General features: G+C 56.8%; 2 protein-coding genes across 10 annotated transcripts in view; both read right to left on the reverse strand.

The window, feature by feature from the left end:
* Window positions 1-3144: 3144 nt before the first annotated feature.
* Window positions 3145-6552, reverse strand: LOC122388289 (sodium/potassium/calcium exchanger 1-like). Of its 2 annotated transcripts, XM_043379242.1 has the most exons (5): window positions 5925-6552; window positions 5209-5312; window positions 3837-4473; window positions 3270-3533; window positions 3145-3229 (listed from the first exon to the last, which is right to left on the reverse strand). In XM_043379242.1, the coding sequence occupies exons 1-4, from the start codon at window positions 6069-6071 to the stop codon at window positions 3270-3272; spliced, it is 1152 nt and encodes a 383-aa protein (XP_043235177.1). In that variant the 5' UTR covers window positions 6072-6552; the 3' UTR covers window positions 3145-3229. The 2 variants fall into 2 exon arrangements, with proteins under 2 accessions (XP_043235177.1, XP_043235176.1); XM_043379241.1 differs by lacking the exon at window positions 3145-3229 and having other exon boundaries at window positions 3240-3533.
* A 2595-nt stretch (window positions 6553-9147) lies between these two features.
* Window positions 9148-18562, reverse strand: part of LOC122388275 (GTP-binding protein 1-like) — a 44701-nt gene continuing 35286 nt past the window's right edge. For 5 of the 8 annotated variants that reach the window (XM_043379200.1, XM_043379202.1, XM_043379203.1 and 2 more), the window contains exons 13-16: window positions 15293-15426; window positions 13574-13762; window positions 11957-12090; window positions 9148-10587 (exon numbers count right to left, since the gene is read on the reverse strand). In XM_043379200.1, the coding sequence (XP_043235135.1) occupies window positions 10551-10587; window positions 11957-12090; window positions 13574-13762; window positions 15293-15426 (494 nt within the window). In that variant the 3' untranslated portion in view covers window positions 9148-10550. Of the gene's footprint in view, window positions 10588-11956; window positions 12095-13573; window positions 13763-15292; window positions 15427-18562 lie in introns of all 8 variants that reach the window. The other 3 variants (XM_043379205.1, XM_043379208.1, XM_043379206.1) reach the window with 1 other exon arrangement.

Here is an 18562-nt window from a genome sequence, read left to right on the forward strand (position 1 = left end):
CGGGCTTCCAGCAGGTTCGTTGTTACAAAGTTCGTTCCTGCCTCATTCCCCCACTTCCTCCGTAATCATTTTGTATCTCTCCCCTTACTATCGATATCCTTATTTGGGACACTCCTCGTCTATGGCGTACGTCACGGCACCATTCCGATTGGCGTTATGATGGCGGACCGAGCCTATATCCTATGACCTATGACTTACCTTATCGCTATGAACTAAAAATTCAAAGCTCAATAATTTCATTAATGTGACGGGCCGACCTTAGACTTCGTGGTTCTCAAAATCAAGACGTTGCGCTCTATCAGATGACCTAGTTTGATTTGAATGAAAATTGGTGGAGACTCGCCAGCTTCCGGATCTTAGATTTCCGGTTGTCGGATTAGGATTCGCTGTTAGGTATCTAGCTTGACGATCGCAAATATTCGTACGCTTCACAGACCACAGTGCCTTATATGAGTCCAAACCGTTTCAATGTCACATGTTTATTACGGTTTAACCCTATTCCTGGCGGGCTCCGCCGGGACAAGAAACTGGCGGGGGGGGGGGGGGCCGATTCGGCCCCCCCCCTGAGATCTCGAGAACGAAGCAAGATAGCGACAAGCGGTAAACGGCATCGGATACGCACGGCCAAGATCTACAATTTTTACTAAGGTCATTTTCAGGTCAGGTCAAAGATGACGTCACAGGGGTCGAAAAAGTCAAAATGGCGGCGCTAGATATGGAGAGAGTTTTTCTCGAATAACTTTCGAGTTAGTCAAGATAGGAACAAACTAAGGGCATCATCGTGATCCTCTCGTCAATCCGCATCGAATGATATATATGTTGACCTCGAAAGGTCAAGGTCAAAGGTTAACCTCAGGTCACGTGACCTCGAGGTCATCATGTATATCATTCGATGCGTCTTGACGAGCTGAACACAAAGAGACCATCCACGCGTCTGTATCTTGTTCCTGTACGGAGTTATTGGCCAAAAACCTTTGGTGACCTTTGATGACGTCACATGACCTCACAGCTGCCCAACAGCAAAACAGACCTCAAGGTAGTGAAGGTTGATCGTATATGAAGTCATGTATGGTATATGGGGCCATTCCGACCCGTTTTAGTGGTAAAAACAGGGAGTTGATTTTTCCCCCATTGACTTATAATGGGGAGGTCGCGAAATTGACCTGACCTTAGGTCACCGATATCAAAATTCCGAGATATACAAATTGCACATACTGGTACCCTAACTAAACCCTGAAGAGAAGAAATTGATCGGTCAAAAACTCTAGCTCTGGCGTGATTGCAAACTTTTCTGAGGTAGGGTCACCAAACCGCCTCTGGTGACCTGACCTGAGGTCAGATCAACTCAAAATTTTCAGACATGTTGCGTAGAAGCCTTTTAGGAAAAGTCAGAAAATTTGAGCTTCCTAGCTCAACGCGTTTGGGAGAAATAACCAAAAAACCTCAGGGGGGGGGGGCTCCTGAAGCTGTGGCGGCCGAGACAAATAGATAAAATATGATAAAATTATATTGAGAGATGAAAATAAAGAACATGGCAGTTTGAAAGTAGGCCGCACACTCTGAACTAAAAACAATTTCTAACATCGACGTTGACTCGGTTTTCTGAGCAAAAAAAAAAAAAACTATTGTTTTTCACGAGCGCAGCAACAATAAAAGAAAATAAACATGAATCAAATAAGGCGTGATAAAATAGGAACAAAGACCTCTAATAAAAGGAAGTACGAAATCGCCACAACACTCCCCGCCCCAGAGCGGAGCTAGAAAATAAGGTATAGTAAATTGCTTAACAAAATCGATCACAAATTGTCAGCCAGAATGGGCGCAGACCAGCTCTTATTAATGGCGGCACAGCGCCTGCCGCGTCGGACGGGAGCGGCGATAAAACGGCGCAGCCCGGAAACTCCGGCGACGGCGACTTGCGACTCGCTGACTTGTGTTCTGCGTTTCGCGGCGACGTATGGGTTCATGTCGTTGACGAACGCTTGGGTATGTAGGTAGGTAGGTACGAAGATAAGAAGCACCGCGGTGGAGCAGGCGGCGTGGCTCAGCGCGGCCTGGATCCACCTTGGTTAGGCCACAAGTCAGCGGAGCCGCTCTTGGGAGAAGCGAGCTTGAGGTCGGTGCGTTGGTATCAGCCGGTGCGGAGGGAGGCGGCGCGGCATGGGTGCGGCGCGGCCCGAAACCACCGGCGATTCTTCAGGTGATCGTTTGATAATGGTTCGTGTTGCATGAGAAAATATCGTATTTCGCTTTCGTTTCGATGATTGGCATTTCCTCGTTCTTATTCTTGATGTCGCGTCCAAGGACAGACGTCGACATTGAATAGATAAATAAAATCTTGAAGATCAATAATTTACTGTTTAAAAGTTAAATTCATATCACGTCGGGGTCACCAATGTGGCGGCCGAGACAAATAGATAAAATATGATAAAATTATATTGAGAGATGAAAATAAAGAACATGGCAGTTTGAAAGTAGGCCGCACACTCTGAACTAAAAACAATTTCTAACATCGACGTTGACTCGGTTTTCTGAGCAAAAAAAAAAAAAAAACTATTGTTTTTCACGAGCGCAGCAACAATAAAAGAAAATAAACATGAATCAAATAAGGCGTGATAAAATAGGAACAAAGACCTCTAATAAAAGGAAGTACGAAATCGCCACAAAGCCCCCCCCCCCCCAACGCCAGGAATAGGGTTAAGAATTACAACAGGAACGTTGCTTGTTAGCCACCTACGAAAAATGAACGTCTAAGACACATTATTTTGAAATATAAAATGTTTAAAAATCTTTCTCAAATCAAAATTCACAGATGTTACGCTGAAGGTTCATTATGCCTTATTCTAAGGCTCAGCCCTGTAATTTAAGTCTACTCCTGAAAACCGTTCTCAGCAGCTGATAGAGAAGAGAGAGAGAGAGAGAGAGAGAGAGAGAGAGAGAGAGAGAGAGAGAGAGAGAGAGAGAGAGAGAGAGAGAGAGAGAGAGAGAGAGAGAGAGAGAGAGAGAGAGAGAGAGAGAGAGAGAGAGAGAGAGAGAGAGAGATGCAGGCACCTCAACTATCGCGCTGTTGAGGCGCCGCGTATTGCAGTATCGGACCGCCCTGCTATAAACGTAATTCTGTGCTGCTATAGACGCGATATAGTTAGTGCGATTTTGTACTGTTATAAGCGCGGTGCTGCGCTAGGCAGTGAGTGCCGGCCGGCCGGGCGGTGCCCCGCTCTGAGCGGCCCTGGGCCGGCCAGCCGGGCGGTGGCCCGCTCTGAGCGGCCTCACGGTCGGTCCATCTCGTCCCCGGACATGTAGCCGGCGTCCTCCTGGTGCTCGGCCGGCGCCAGCAGCGGGTCCTCCTCGTCCGGCGGGTCGAACAGCGGGTCGTCCTCCGGGTACTGCTCCTCCTCCTGGGAGTCCTCGGCGTCCTCCGGGGCCGGCGTCGGCCGCGTCATGGCCAGCAGCAGGTCGCGCACCGGCTCCGGGGGGCCGCCGCCGGAGACCGCCGCCGGCTCCTCGTCCTCCAGCTCGGCCAGGTCCGGCTCCTCCTCGCCGACGCTGTTGGCGCCGTCCTCCTCGAAGGCCGGCTGGCGCGCGGCGGCCGGCTGGTCCGGGCGCCGCTCGCCCTCCGGGTCGTCCTGCTCGCCGTCCGGGTCCGCCTCCGGGTGGCTGCCGCCGCCGGAGGGCCGCCGCTGGTCGGCACCGCCGCCGGTGACCAGCGAGTACAGCACGGTGGCGTCCTCGTCCTCGTCCTCCTCCTCGGCGGCCGGCTCCGGGAGCTCGGCGGCCGCCTCGTCCTCGGTGTCCTCCGGCTCCGGCTCCTCCTCCTCCTCCTCCGGCTCGGCCGCCTCCTCGTGCTCCTCCTCGTCGTCCGCGTCCTCGCCGCTCAGCTCCAGCTCCTCGCCGCTCAGCTCCAGGTCCTCGCCGCTCAGCTGCACCTCCAGCTCCTCGCCGCTCAGCTCCAGGTCCTCGCCGCTCAGCTCCAGCTCCTCGCCGCTCGGCTGCACCTCCAGCTCCTCGCCGCTCAGCTCCAGCTCCAGCTCCTCGTCTGCGTCCTCGGGCTCCTCACTCAGGTCTTCCGTCTCTCCGGCGACCGCGTCCATCGCCTCTTCCCCGTCTTCTTCGGCATCCTCCAGCTCCAGCGCCGGCTCCTCAGCCTCTTCAGCATCGTCTGTTGCGCCGTCAGCATCCTCTAGCTCCTCGCCGTCCTCCTCTAGATCCTGGATTTCCGCCCCAGCGCCATCGTCATTCCCCTCGGCGGCCCCCTCCATGTCCTCCGGGGCGATCCCAGCCGGCCGGGCCCGCGCCGGCCCGTCCGCGCCGTCCGAGGGCCGGTCCGGCGTGCCGGCGCTGAGCTCCAGCTCGGCGCCGGCCAGCAGCCCGGCCGCCTCCTCCGCGGCGCGCGCGCCGGCGCCCTCAGCAGGGGCGGCCAGCAGCCGGAGCAGCTGCAGACGCTCCTCCGCCGCCTCCTCCCGCTCGATGTACCTGCCGCAGACCCCGGCTCAGACGAGCACACACAGACACAGGCTCTGACTCAGATGTACACACACACACGCAGACATGGACATCTGCCTCAGACCCTGACTAAGACGTATGTACACACACAGACTTCTGCCGCACACCCTAACTCAGACGTGTGTATCACACAAACACAGGCTTTTGCCGCAGACTCTAGCGTTAGACTCATGGTGAGCATCCAACATACAAATACAAACACAGGCCAGATAAGGCTTGCCGGACTGTCAGCTGGAACACGGCGGACCGCGACTCTGAGTACTGGTGAAGGGTTAAAAATTAGCCGTTTTTACGACGGACTATCTGGCGAATGCACCAAACTTGTCCAAATCTAATAAAGTATCTTCTACAACAAATATCTTCACATCATAAATTCATTTAAATGTTTTGATCGAATATTAGAAATAATTCCTGAATCCTGATAACTTAATAAATCGGGCACATAAGCAACTAGTGCAGCCATAGCTGAAAACTGTTTAGAATTACCTAACCATGAGCCAAATTTGACCAAATCGCACCAAATATGACTAGATGAGTCCTAAGATAACTGTCGTAAAGAAACGACTTTAGTTTTATTCTCCTTAGTTTGGTGCGCTGGTGCGACCTGCCCTCGGTATCCCACCCCTGGGCGCGCCGCTGGTGTCCCTGCCCCCGGTATGGCCACCCCTGGGTGCGCCTCTGGGGCGACCTGTGGCACCGACTGACCTGCTGTTGCGGCACGCCAGGCAGCGGCAGACACCGAGCCGTTTGACCAGGTAGAGGGTGGCGCCGTCCCGCACACAGTACGAATCCAGGGGCCGCCGCAGCGACTGCCGACAGCACAGCGCGTCACACGGAGCCCGGCGACAGCCATACGGGGCCCGGCGACTGCCGACGGCACAGCGCGTCACACGGGGCCCGGCGACTGCCATAAGGGGCCCGGCGACTGCCGACCCGACAACACAGCGCGTCACACGGGGCCCGGCGACTGCCGACAACACAACGCGTCACACGGGGCCCGGCGACTGCCGACAGCACTGCGCGCCACACGGGGCCAAGCGACTGTCAGCGACTCAGAGCAGGGTTTCTAGCTACAAGCAGCTTAAAATGCGCTTAATAAGCAGCTTAAAATATTATCTGGGAGCAGTAAATCACGACTTTGCCATTCAAAAAATAAATAAATAAATAAATAAATAAATAAATAAATAAATAAATAAATAAATAAATAAATAAATAAATAAATAAATAATTAAATTAGTAGGTAGATAAATAAAATCTGCCATTCCATTCATGTTTCTAGGGAATTTCACTTGAGGCAACTCAATAGCTAGAACTTAGGATTTTCATTTAACGTGTGATTAAATGTCTATTGCTGCGCTGTTTGCCTGGTTGATGCCGGTGGCGGGCCGTCCAGTTCACGGCGTCCTGGGCAGGTGACCAACCTTCAGCTGGCGGCCCTTGAAGTAGACGAGCTGCTGGCGGGCCGGAATGCCCGTGCGCGCCGTGATCTGGCGCTTGACGTCTCTCAGCGTGTCCACCTCCTCCAGCAGCATCTTGGTCCGCGACGGGGTCAGCACGGTGACCCTCATGTCGCCGCCACGGCCGTCACCCGCGGCGCATCACCGGCCGCCGTCCTCCCCAGGAAGTATAGCGACGACACGTCATAACTTCACCACGTTACCTACACCGCACCTATAAGGCAGTCTGGTATGATTCTCACAGTTGTCGGTGTGATGAACTGAACTATTTGTCACCTAGAGGTACTTGCCAGCGGCGAAAGAAATTCGAAGATGTCGACGTTTGCATACGACCGAGTCTTGGCCTCCGAAATTAAAGTGGCTGGAGCCCTGAACACGGCTGGCTGAAGTTGGAAGCTCTGTCCAGATCGACCTTTGGCTACTTGCAAGTAACAATTTGAAGAGCGGTAAAACGAGCTGCGTTTGATTTAGGTTATGACTCCGGAATTTCAGTCGTGAAAATTTGCCTTTGCACAGAATGTGTATTTATATGTTGAATACCTATTTCCAATGATATTTCACATCCATCCTTGATAACGCTTGATAACGAACTGGATATCGAATCTTGATTTTATACTTGCTCCGAACGTGCAAATCATTTGAACCTCCAACCAGAAATATCACTGCTGATTGCAGCCGATAAGCTCTGCCGGCAATCACACGGCGGTCTGAGGCAGGGGGTTGATTCGAGTTCGTGACGCTCCGACTCGGTCCAATATGTAGTAGCTCGTGGGCTGCCGGCGGCGGCGGGGGCGGGGGCGGGGGCACCGGCCGCCACCGCGCCGTCCAGCCGGTGTGGGCGGCCGGCTCCTGCAGCAGCGGGCTGCGGACTCTCCGCCAGGCAGGTGCAGCGGCACCCTGCAGCAGACTCCCGTACTTAGGCATAGTTAATTTAATACCGCACAGCCCCGTACCAGCCCCGTACCTTGACCTGACCTTGATATCCACAATAATGCATGGAACCAACACCATTTCAGAAATTCGAGCATTTGGAATCACAAAAAGACTCGAAATGCGTGGATAATGTGAGCCGACATAGCCAAATCGCGATTCAGGCCAAACATGGTATCATCGAGAAACAGATGTTGATCAAGAAAGCCCATATTCAGCCCAGATTCAGCCCGGATTCAGCCCAGATTCGGGACACCTCCGATCAAGCTGAAACTCGCACACAATGTAGGCCATGACATGCTAAATCTACAGTCCGAGTCATCATACGGCGGCACTCCCAGCCGTTTGACCTACAGAGGTCAGCAAAGGTCACGTGGCCAAAATTTGCACAGCAGATTGTGGCCCACCCAGTAGAGCTAGAGCGCTAAAAATGGCACCAATCGACTCGCCAGCATCCATCTAATCTTACATAAGCGGTTAATAAGCGGTTTTTAAGGAAAGTTACTACGGCCTATGCTTTGATTTGGAATTCGGTCAATTCCTCTACTCGAAAACTGCTGTGCAAGTGTATTTTCGACATAGCTCACAAATGACCTTAGGTCATCGCATGACCTTGAGAGGTCAAATGAGTGCTGGGAAAGGAAGATTAGATGCTGGCGAGTCGATTGGTGCCATTTTTAGCGCTCTAGCTCTACTGGGTGAGCCACAATCTGCTGTGCAAATTTCGGCCACGTGACCTTTGCTGATCTCTGTAGGTCAAACGGCTGGGAGTGCCGCCGAATGACTCGGACTGTGGATTGGGCATGTCACGACCTACATAGTGTGCGAGTTTCAGCTTGATCGGAGATGTCCCGAATCTGGGCTGAATCCGGGCTGCGACGTATGGAGTGTCGTTTATTTGTTACATTTTGCCCTGCCGAGGTCAAACGGGGTCACATATCGAGAAGCGGTTTTTAAGGAAAGTTACTACGGCCTACGGCTTAAGTTACTACGATGATGTGCTTTGATTTGGAATTCGGTCAATTCCTCTACTCGGAAACTGCTGTGCAAGTGTATTTTCGACATAGCCCACAAATGACCTTAGGTCATTGCATGACCTTGAGAGGTCAAATGAGTGTTGGGAAAGTAAGATTAGATGCTAGCGAATCGATTGGTGCCATTTTTAGCGCTCTAGCTCTACTGGGTGGGCCACAATCTGCTGTGCAAATTTGGGCCACGTGACCTTTGCTGACCTCTGTAGGTCAAACGGCTGGGAATGCCGCCGAAAGACTTGGACTGTGGATTGGGCATGTCATGGCCTACATTGTGTGCGATTTTCAGCTTGATCGGAGGTGTCCCGAATTTGTGCTGAATCCGGACTGAATCTGGGCTGAATATGGGCTGTCTTGAGTCTTGACGGACATGAGAAACAGGACTCACAGGTCAAAGGTCATTTGGGTGAAGGTCATGGAACTTTCAGAGTAGGTGTAAAAACGATTCACTGAAGGACACTGAAAGTTTCGTAGCGATCGGCCGTTTTTGCGCGAGTTATTCGCGAAAAACAGTGTGTGTGTGTGGGGGGGGGGGAGGGTCGTTCGACCCCCCCCCCATCAGTGCGAAGGATTATGAAGATGGCGCAAATTGACCTGACCTTAGCTAACCGATGTCAGAATTGCGAGATACGCATTTCATGCGTAGTGTCACCCTTATATTTCACTAAAATTTTCAAAGTAATTGTTAAGACGGTGTAGCCATGGCGAGCATTCTTTTTTTCAGAGGTAAGGTCACTTACTGTGACCTGACCTTGGGAGATCCGGTTCTGACATTTTCAAATGTGCAGAAAAAAGTGCATGAGCATTGAGCAGCTGTGCCGCAAATGACGGTGCGGCGGTCACCACTATCTGCGAAGAACCGGAGGGGGCTGTTTCAAAATCCCCGGATCGGCACGGGTTAATAATAACGGTATAACGGCGCGGATTACGTCCTGTCAACATCATCAATCGCCGAGTTTCCTGTTAATCGTACGAGCGGTTTAGCTATGACGAACAGTCGGATTGTTATCGAGATTCGAGGTTGAGTCACTTGGCGAGGCCTGGTAACCGGCCTCCACTGGTCTGGGTTGACAATGTGTGGAACAGGTGTATTATGAGGTGGGCGAGAGACCTCGGGAGGGGGTGGGCGTTTTTGTACCCCTACCACGGTTACCCCGCGCGGAACCGGATAATCTGGAAACAAGGCACAATATCATCACTATTCGTCTTTCACATAAACGCACCGCCTTAATGCGTGCTGTTTATTGCGGCAAAATGAAGCAGCTCTAAAACTTAACAGATTGAATACATGGTACTGTCAAATATGAGACCAATATGCTTAAAATAATTTAACATGTGCATTGCAGCTGTCAAATATATGCTATTTACTTGGAACAAGTAAGTAACAACACATGTCTCTAGATTTACCTAAAACAAAACTCACTGTTCAAGGCCGTGAAATATAAACAATCATAGTCAAATAATTTCTGCTAAAAAAATTTACCTTAGATAAAGGTTAATGTCGAAGGCTTTAAAAGAATGAACATATTCTAAAATGTCTATTGTTCTTGGCTTCACAAAAGCAGACGTCTCGATCCCTGGGCTCCCAGCAGAAAATACAATCTCGTCTCTACAAACAGTGCTGGCTGCCGCGCCGACAGGCAGACTCGGGCCGGCGGCACATCAGTGCAGCCAGCGACGGCGCCCCACACCAACCACCAAAACAGACCCTCACAATACTCCGAAACGCGCCCGCGCCGGGCAACACCACCGCTACCAGACCGCGCCCCGCCGCCGCCCGGCGCCGGGCACAGGCACAGGCGACACCGGGCACAGGCTTCCGACCGTCACCGGGCACAGGCTCCCCGACCGTCACCGGGCACAGGCACCCCGACCGTCACCGGGCACAGGCACCCCGACCGGCGGCCGTTATCACACAGTACAACCGCCGGGTCACACCGTACAACTGCCGGGTCACTGCGGGCCCCACACAGTACAACTGCCGGGTCACACACAGTACAACCGCCGGGTCGCACAGCACAACTGCCGGGTCACACAGTATACTGCCGGGTCACACACAGTACAACTGCCGGGTCACTGCGGGCCCCACACAGTACAACTGCCGGGCCACACAGCATACTGCCGAGTCACTGCGGGCCCGACTGCAGAGCGGGGCGCGGGAGTCAGCCGGACGCTGCGGTGACACCGCCGGCGGCCCCAGGGCCGACCTCACCGCGCCCACCTTTTGTACCTCCGAGTGCGGCCGGCGGGCGCGCGCCGCCGGGAGCCAGCCGAGGCACTCAGTCCGGTTCGCAGAAACAAACACCGGGCGGCCCCCCGGCGTCCCACCACTCCACAGTCCACCGGGGCGCGCCGCCCAGCCCGCCCCGAACGGCGGCGCTCCCCTTCCCCGGCCACCGCCGCAGGAGAGGGGTGCAGCGGTGCAGTCCCGGCGGTCACACACACTGCTGGCGGACACCCACCGGGCCACCGGGCCTGGGGCAGAGTATCCTCCGACCCCCGCCCCAGCGGGTCCAGCGCAGTTAGGGCAGACGACGCGCCGCCGCCGCCGTTGTGCTTTGGTCGGGCCACGTGACAGCCCCGGCTGTAGCCTCTTCACGGCCGCCGCGTAGCCTCTGCGCGGACTCCACTAGCAGTCAGCTGCCTCGACGGGCGTCTGGGCCACCCTGAAACAGAGCAGCGGGGCGGCGTGTGACGCACCGACGCTACGGTATACTACGGACAGAAGCGAGCAGCCAGGGTGGGGGGAGGGAGGGGAGGGGAGGGGAGGGGAGGGGAGGGGGAGGGGGAGGGGGAGGGGGAGGGGGAGGGGGAGGGGGAGAGGGAGAGAGAGAGAGAGAGAGAGAGAGAGAGAGAGAGAGAGAGAGAGAGAGAGAGAGAGAGAGAGAGAGAGAGAGAGAGAGAGAGAGAGAGAGAGAGAGAGAGACGACAAACAAAAGCAGCCCGACAAATAAATAATAGTCCGCCGGTCGAGGAGACCATCCCTCCATTTGCCGCACCCAGCCCGACAGCCGGAGCGCACAGTGGCGCCATTGGTTCAGCAGAGGTGCCGCGTCCCTCCGAGCTCCCAACCCGGCGGCGGCGATAACCTAATATCGGCGATGTGCCAGTTATGACTGGCGAACCGAGTTCACAAGGCCACCATCAAAGACGGACCAGATTGGAAAAGTCGCCGATAAGTTACGGCCGGAGCGGCGGGCGGGAAAAACAGCGGCGCGCCGGGGGGCCGGGCGCCGGGACACAGCCACCGCCGCCGGCCGCGACCGGTCACAGCTCACAGGTCAATAACGGGTGAATAACGGGCCCACACAGCCAGGTCGCTAAACTGACGGGACGATAAACAACAATGGAAAATCAAGTGGCCGGACCAAAGTTAGCCGGATTCAGGCAAAATGGCTGGGGAGCTTCAGGCAAATAAAGGATCAGGAAGGGTTAAGACTAAAATGGCCTGGCAAAATCCAGTAAACAGAACGTCTGGACGGATTCAGACGGGAGCTGGCAGCCGTTTCGCTGCTGATTCCTGTCGCCGACAGGCTCCAACTCTGGTACCGACCGCGCCCACTGAGAGTGATCCTATATTGAGTGCGGCTTCAGCCTCCCTGGTGGAGCAGCGCATAATCGATATAGGGGCATCACCACACTGCTACCGTCGGACGGCGAGCGTCAAAGTTCCGCCGCTGCCTCAGTGTAGCAGCCCAGTGACAGCCCCTACCCCCGCCCCTCCGCGTCGCTGCCTCAGTGTAACAGCCCAGCCCCGTGGGTACTGGGTAACCTCAGTCGGAATTGGACGGAACATGGCCGGAATTCCTCAGCTCGATATCTCGAACGGGGAAGACGGCTGACGCCTTCAATTCAATATGACGAAAGATGGTAATAGGATGGATTTCAGATAACGATGACGAAAATGACGAGTTTGTACGCACGCGCTAGTCCTAATCGCACACCACTCCCATACGACACAGATGTCTACCCCTGTCGTGACTCTGTCTGTCCCCTCCCGCCCCTCTCTGTCCCCTGTCCCCGCCCCTGGCTCACCGTGCGGCCCCTTGCCGTCGTCCCCCTCGCCTCTTCCCCGCTCCGCCGGAGCCGGAGCCGGAGCCGGAGCCGGAGCCGGCGGGGTCCGGCTCGACAGCTGAGCTGGGCCCGCCGCCGGCCGGGGCGCCGTCCGCCTGCAGAACGACAGAGCGTCACAGTGGCGTCACAGTGGGGTCACCGGCGGGGCTATAGACCACTCGTCTTTTTCGGTGACGATCGGGCTCAATAGGGGATAACATGGTTGGAGGGTGAACGGGTACGAACGACTCCGAACAATCCCTCAAACGCCGTAAAAGTCAACTGCGGGCGCGAGTTCAATTTATCCATTTAGTCCGACACATACCCACCCGGAACGTATCAGCAGTAGCGCGCCGCCGCCCCGTTTACTGTGGTGGCTGTGAGGGGCGGCGGCGGCGCCCGGCGGCTCTGGGGGCGCCGTGTCCCGCCGCCGCCCCGTTTACTGTGGTGGCTGTGAGGGGCGGCGGCGGCGCCCGGCGGCTCTGGGGGCGGCGCCGTGCCCCCAGATTAGACGGCCCTCGTCACCGAGTTAGCGGCACACGGCGCCATCAATAGATAACGAGCGTCACAGCCCAGCCCAGTGGGCGACTCTGAGCGGCGGCCGGCGCGGCCCGCTGCGATACTTTCAGCCCAGTTGGCGGGCTTCGACGCCCAACTTTTACCGGCAGCACACCCCGGCCCAGCTGGCTAATTAATGTTCAAACACTGGCCTGAATGCCGGGCGGAGCCCAACCGCCGACCGACGGCCATCAAAGGGGGACCCGCCGACCAGTCACTGCGCAGAGGTGCCAATGGCGCACAGCTCGGAAACGCAGCTTGTGAAAATATAACGACAAGCAATCTTACAACGGCTGTATGTATTTAGACATTGAAGGACGAAAGACTAAAGATAAGGATGGAAAGAATTGCCCCACAGTGAAAAGCCTTACATCATGAGCATAACTTGCAGTTTCCACAACAAGCACCTGAGAAATGAGACAGGAAAACCCACACCATTAATAGGAGACCCACCACACAGCCCAGCCATGAATGTCAAACCGAGGCAGCTTTACTGAAAGACACAACTGAATAGGTACAGAATAAAATGGAAGCTAGCAGAGACTATGAAAAAATGGTACGTTTTCAAGCGCTGTGGCGGGACCGATTCCGGTTTCAGATTTTGGAGGGGCTGCGGCCTCGGCCCCGTCAACACGGGCCGAGGCAGTGCCACAGACGGTCAGGTATTGATCACCGGGACAGAATGTATGTACAAAACGGCCATCTCCCGTTGACATGTGTGTCCTAACGCGACATTGGCTCATGGTGGCAACTGCAATAAAACATGGAGAGATGGCATGGCATAAACTCGAATTTTGCATATGCGTCACTTTCAGTGCAAAAAAGCGAACAATGTTTAAGGCAGTCTCAGCGGGCTAATTGAGTATTTTCATTCATAAGATTGAGACCTTCACCTTCATTCTTAAATGTTGAGGCAAATGTAAGCCTGAAACGATGGGCAACTGTCGCCCAGCCGGATGAGCGCCAGTGACCCGCGCGGGCACACCCGCCGAGTGACCCGCGCGGGCACACGCGCCGGCTCTCGGCTCCCCTCAGCCCTACCTGCTGCTGCTGCTGCTGCTGCTGCTGCTGCTGCTGCTGCTGCTGCTGCTGCTGCTGCTGCTGCTGCTGCTGATGGTGGTGGTACTGCTGGGCCTTCTGAGACTTTTGCTTTTGCTGCTGGCCGGCCGGCGCCTTGGGTACCATTTTTGTGACGTTGCCGACCGCCTTGGTCCTGCCTTCCCGGAACACCTGGGTAGTCGGGCGGCCGGCGCGGGTCAGATGACAGCACCGGTCATCAGTGGGAGCTGCCCCGGCCGGCGCGGGTCATCATTGGGAGCTGACCCGGCCGGCGCGGGTCATCAGTGGGAGCTGCCCCGGGCGGCGCGGGTCAGACGAACGACAGCAGGTCAGCAGTGGGAGCTGCCCCGGCCGGCAGCGGTCATCAGTGGGAGCTGACCCGGCCGGCGCGGGTCAGATGACAGCAGCGGTCATCAGTGGGAGCTGACCCGGGCGGCGCGGGTCAGATGACAGCAGCGGTCATCAGTGAGAGCTGACCCGGCCGGCGCGGGTCATCAGTGGGAGCTGACCCGGGCGGCGCGGGTCAGACGACAGCACCGGTCTGCTGCTGCGGCAGTGGGAGCTGCCCCAGCGAGATACACAGAGGGTCACAGCAGAAACACACTGTGATTAACATGGATGTCCTGTTTGGTGTGTGGTGTCGATACCTGTTAGATTATTCTCTGCCTTCCTAGAAATAGCGCGACGGTTCCTGTTCAGCGACTACAGCTCTTCAGGGGTTGTCTTTAATCATAGTCTGAACTAGAGCGGGGAGCGGGGAAAGAGAGAGGGAGAGGGGAGAGTGTTCGAGATTTGTTTCGGGCCGGAACATACGTTAGGACGGCCGAATATGTCATCGTTTAAATGTCTGATGAAGCACCCGGTTCTGGTGGGAATTATTTTATTATTTGGGCCGCGCCGGGCGGCTGAGCGCGACTTTGGCGGCCGGGCCGAGTTGGCCGGATGAGTTGGCCGAAAACTCGCCGGTCGCCGGCGATTATGACAGATGGGGGTGATTTGAAGGCGGCAAGTTGGGAGCCGCCGCCGCTGCCAGTGGGGACCATACATCACCCAGCGCACCGAGAATAAATGACAAATGCCCGGGACGTAGCCCACTTCAAAAGCATTACCTCATTCCATGCTCCTGAGTGTATTCATCAATCATACAATTCAATCTTTGTCAATCTTTACTTTCGCTGGACCGATTTTCTTTACTTTGTCAATCAATCTTGCCCCAATCTTTGTTATTAAACTAATCAGCGCATTGGAACGCGATTTAGCAATCACCGCTATACAGGGTGGCTGTCCCAGTAACAGGAACTCAAAGAGATGACGCTTCTGTCCAGATCATCACCTTGGCATAAGGTCAGCTCAAGCATCAAAGTCGTTTTTATAATGGCGACAGAAGCTGAGAAACACAATGATGATTATGATTAAATCAATGCTGGTGGCGGCAAAAGTCACGATTCATGGGCAGCCTCCCCGCCAATTGCACAGGCAGCTCCGCCTATGTTTTTCTGTGTTCTCCACAAGGTAGCATTTGACCAAACAGACAAGAAGACATTGTTCAACAGAGCCCAACAATGTCCGGCCGCCGGTGCGACCATCCACCATGCGCCGGCCCGGCCTGGGGTACCGCGGGACCGATACAGGTACCGCCGGCCCGGTACAGGTACCGCCGGCCCGGCCTGGGGTACCGCCGGCCCGGTCTGGGGTACTCACCATGCGCTGGCCCGGCTTCAGGTACTCGGGGTGTTTGATGAAGCGGAAGTGGACGCTGGCCTTGTCGCCGGTGCGCAGGTTGTCCTGTGACATCCGCACGATGGAGGCTGTCTGACGCACGCTGCCCACGTGAACTGGCAAACGGAGCAAAAAACACAGCACATCAGCAGTGGGCCCCCCGGGGAGAGACACGGAGCCACCGGAGCCGCCCACCCGGCCAGCGCGCTAACCGGGACTGGCAGTGCAAACAAACCGAGAAAGCCCGAGGAGAAAATTTTTTAAAAACTGGATGACACATCCGGTGAAAACAACGAGCGACGGGCGAGGCGAGACAGTTTCACGGGCCTCCGTAGTCCGTAACGTCTATGTATCTAGTCCAGTGCCAGGAGCTGGAGGGAGCTGGATACTGGCAGAGCAGGCTGCGAGAGGGTGCGGTTGGAACGCGCCGGGACGTTGGGCTGAGCCCCAACACACACGGCGCCCCGCGGAACGGGGACAGCCGGGCAGAAACTGGGCCAGGCAAAAAACGGCTGGCACCACAGGGAGCCGACGACCCTCCGCCCTGGCTGGCCCTAGTCTGCCCACAGGGAGCCGATGACCCTCCGCTCTGGCTGGCCCTAGTCTGCCCACAGGGAGCCGACGAGCTTCCGCCCTGGCTGGCCCTAGTCTGCCCACAGGGAGCCGACGACCCTCCGCCCTGGCTGGCCCTAGTCTGCCCACACGGAGCCGACGACCCTCCGCCCTGGCTGGCCCTAGTCTGCCCACAGGGAGCCGATGACCCTCCGCTCTGGCTGGCCCTAGTCTGCCCACAGGGAGCCGACGAGCCTCCGCCCTGGCTGGCCCTCGTCTGCCCACAGGGAGCCGACGACCCTCCGCCCTGGCTGGCCCTCGTCTGCCCACAGGGAGTCGACGACCCTCCGCCCTGGCTGGCCCTAGTCTGCCCACAGGGAGCCGACGACCCTCCGCCCTGGCTGGCCCTCGTCTGCCCACAGGGAGCCGACGACCCTCCGCTCTGGCTGGCCCTAGTCTGCCCACAGGGAGCCGACGACCCTCCGCCCTGGCTGGCCCTAGTCTGCCCACAGGGAGCCGACGACCCTCCGCCCTGGCTGGCCCTCGTCTGCCCACAGGGAGCCGACGACCCTCCGCTCTGGCTGGCCCTAGTCTGCCCACAGGGAGCCGACGAGCCTCCGCCCTGGCTGGCCCTCGTCTGCCCACAGGGAGCCGACGACCCTCCGCCCTGGCTGGCCCTCGTCTGCCCACAGGGAGCCGACGACCCTCCGCCCTGGCTGGCCCTAGTCTGCCCACAGGGAGTCGACGACCCTCCGCCCTGGCTGGCCCTAGTCTGCCCAGACGGCGGGGCGTCACTACCACCCCCTTCAGACGGCGCGGCGTCAGTGCCCCCCCCCGCCTCCCAGACGGGGCGGCGTCAGTGACCCCCCAGACGGCGCGGCGTCATTGCCCCCCCCCCCGCTATAAATAATGGAACGCTCCGCCCGACGGCTTCTGAGAGCCACTGTCACCGACAGCCGGGGTGAGTGTCACCGACAGGCAGGGTGAGTGTCGCCGACCATGGATTAGGAATGCTTCATCCCTGCGCCGACTGAGTACCGGTCAGTGGGCTCTCTTCGACAGTCGATAGCTGCAGTCAGGGTGCCATTCAGTCTGTTTCTGTCTCTGTCTCTGTCCTTGTCTGTCTGTCTGTCTGTCTGTCTGTCTGTCTGTCTGTCTGTCTGTCTGTCTGTCTGTCTGTCTGTCTGTCTGTCTGTCTCTCTCTCTCTCCCCTCTCTCTGGGGAGAGGTACAGAGGGGCCGATCGGCCCACGACATCCGGCTCGGACGGCGGGCCATATCTAGGGCGCTCACGGGGCCACTCTGTCTGCTGGCAGGAGCCGCGGAATATGAGGCACGGCCTGCATCCGGCCGGCGGCGCCCCGAGAAACCGTCAGCCGTGTCCCCCGGACACCGCGAGCCGTGTCCCGGAGACCGTGAACCGTGTCCGGGAGACTGTGAGCCGTGTTCCCCGGACACTGTGTGAGCCGTGTCCCGGAGACTGTGAGCCGTGTCCGGGAGACTGTGAGACTGTGAGCCGTGTCCGGGAGACTGTGAGACTGTGAGCCGTGTCCGGGAGACCGTGAGCCGTGTCCCCCGGACACTGTGTGAGCCGTGTCCCCCGGACACTGTGTGAGCCGTGTCCGGGAGACTGTGAGGCCGCGAGCCGTGTCCCCCGGACACTGAGAGTCGTGTTAGGGCGGGCGGCAGCGCGTCGTCGCACGCCACTCGATTTCATTTGGAGTGCAAGGTGATCGGCATTAGGCCTGGTATATTGGCCAGATATGAACGATTTGTATTCAGCAATAAGGCAGTGGCATCACTGGAGGGGAGGGGGGGGGTTGCTTCTGACAGCGGAACTGCTACAGCATATGTAATAGTCCCGGAATAAATGGAAGTCACTATTGGGCCTTCAATGCTCAATTAAGAGCATCTCCGATACCCATGAGTTGAGCTGAGGTAATGATTATACTGATCAGAAGTGAGGCGCTGATAGAACGCTGAGCTGATAAGCACTGTCTGTTTACAATATCGGGGAAGCGAAGCAACGTTCTTAGCACTATTGGGCATGGTTCGTCGATTTTAATCTCATCACATAATTACTGCATTTTTTTGTGAAGAAAAAATGCAGCAGCCTAAGATCAGTTTAATTAATCGAAGTTTCATTTTCAGAGAGTATGAAGTTGGCGTCTGATCCGGCGATGGAGCGGGGTTCCCGGCTATTGGTGTTGGCCGAGCCCATCACCTTCCATCCCCATAACCCGGTACTCTGGCGCCGGCGGGCCGCCGGGCCTCCCTCGCCCCGGCCCGGCCCACCTCCACTTCCTGGTGGGAAGGTCAGCGCGGTCTAAACGCGGCCCCGTCCGCACTGCGCCGTCCCCAGCACGCCGAGAGCGGCGGCCGGTCCCCCGGCGGGAGGCCCGGTGCAGCAGCCACTGTCCGCCGCCCACCGGACAGCGGAGAGCGGGCTGATCCTACTCCACCGAACAGCACCCCTCTCCCTGCGCCCAGGTCAGTCCCTCTCTGACTGGCTCAGTCCCTCTCCGCCCGGTGTGACTGACTCACCCCTCTATCTGTGACTGACTCAGTCCTTCTATCTGTGACTGGCTCAGTCCCTCTCTCTGTGACTGACTCAGTCCCTCTCTCTGTGACTGACTCAGTCCCTCTCTCTGTGACTGGCTCACCCCTCTATCTGTGACTGGCTCAGTCCCTCTATCTGTGA

The sequence above is a fragment of the Amphibalanus amphitrite genome, unplaced genomic scaffold, assembly GCF_019059575.1.
Source record: "Amphibalanus amphitrite isolate SeventyFive unplaced genomic scaffold, NRLGWU_Aamphi_draft 000316F_arrow, whole genome shotgun sequence".
NCBI classification, from domain to species: Eukaryota; Metazoa; Arthropoda; class Thecostraca; order Balanomorpha; family Balanidae; genus Amphibalanus; species Amphibalanus amphitrite.

What these genes read in the sequence shown, in the direction of transcription:
- LOC122388289 (XM_043379242.1), bottom strand. Translation starts at nt 6,071, where the DNA reads ATGAGGGTCACCGTGCTGACCCCGTCGCGGACCAAGATGCTGCTGGAG. An exon ending in TCAAGGGCCGCCAGCTGAAG is followed by an intron (nt 5,313 to 5,924) that starts GTTGGTCACCTG and finishes TGCTGTCGGCAG; the next exon opens with TCGCTGCGGCGGCCCCTGGA. An exon ending in ACGAGGAGGAGCACGAGGAG is followed by an intron (nt 3,534 to 3,836) that starts GCGGCCGAGCCG and finishes GTCGGCGAGGAG; the next exon opens with GAGCCGGACCTGGCCGAGCT.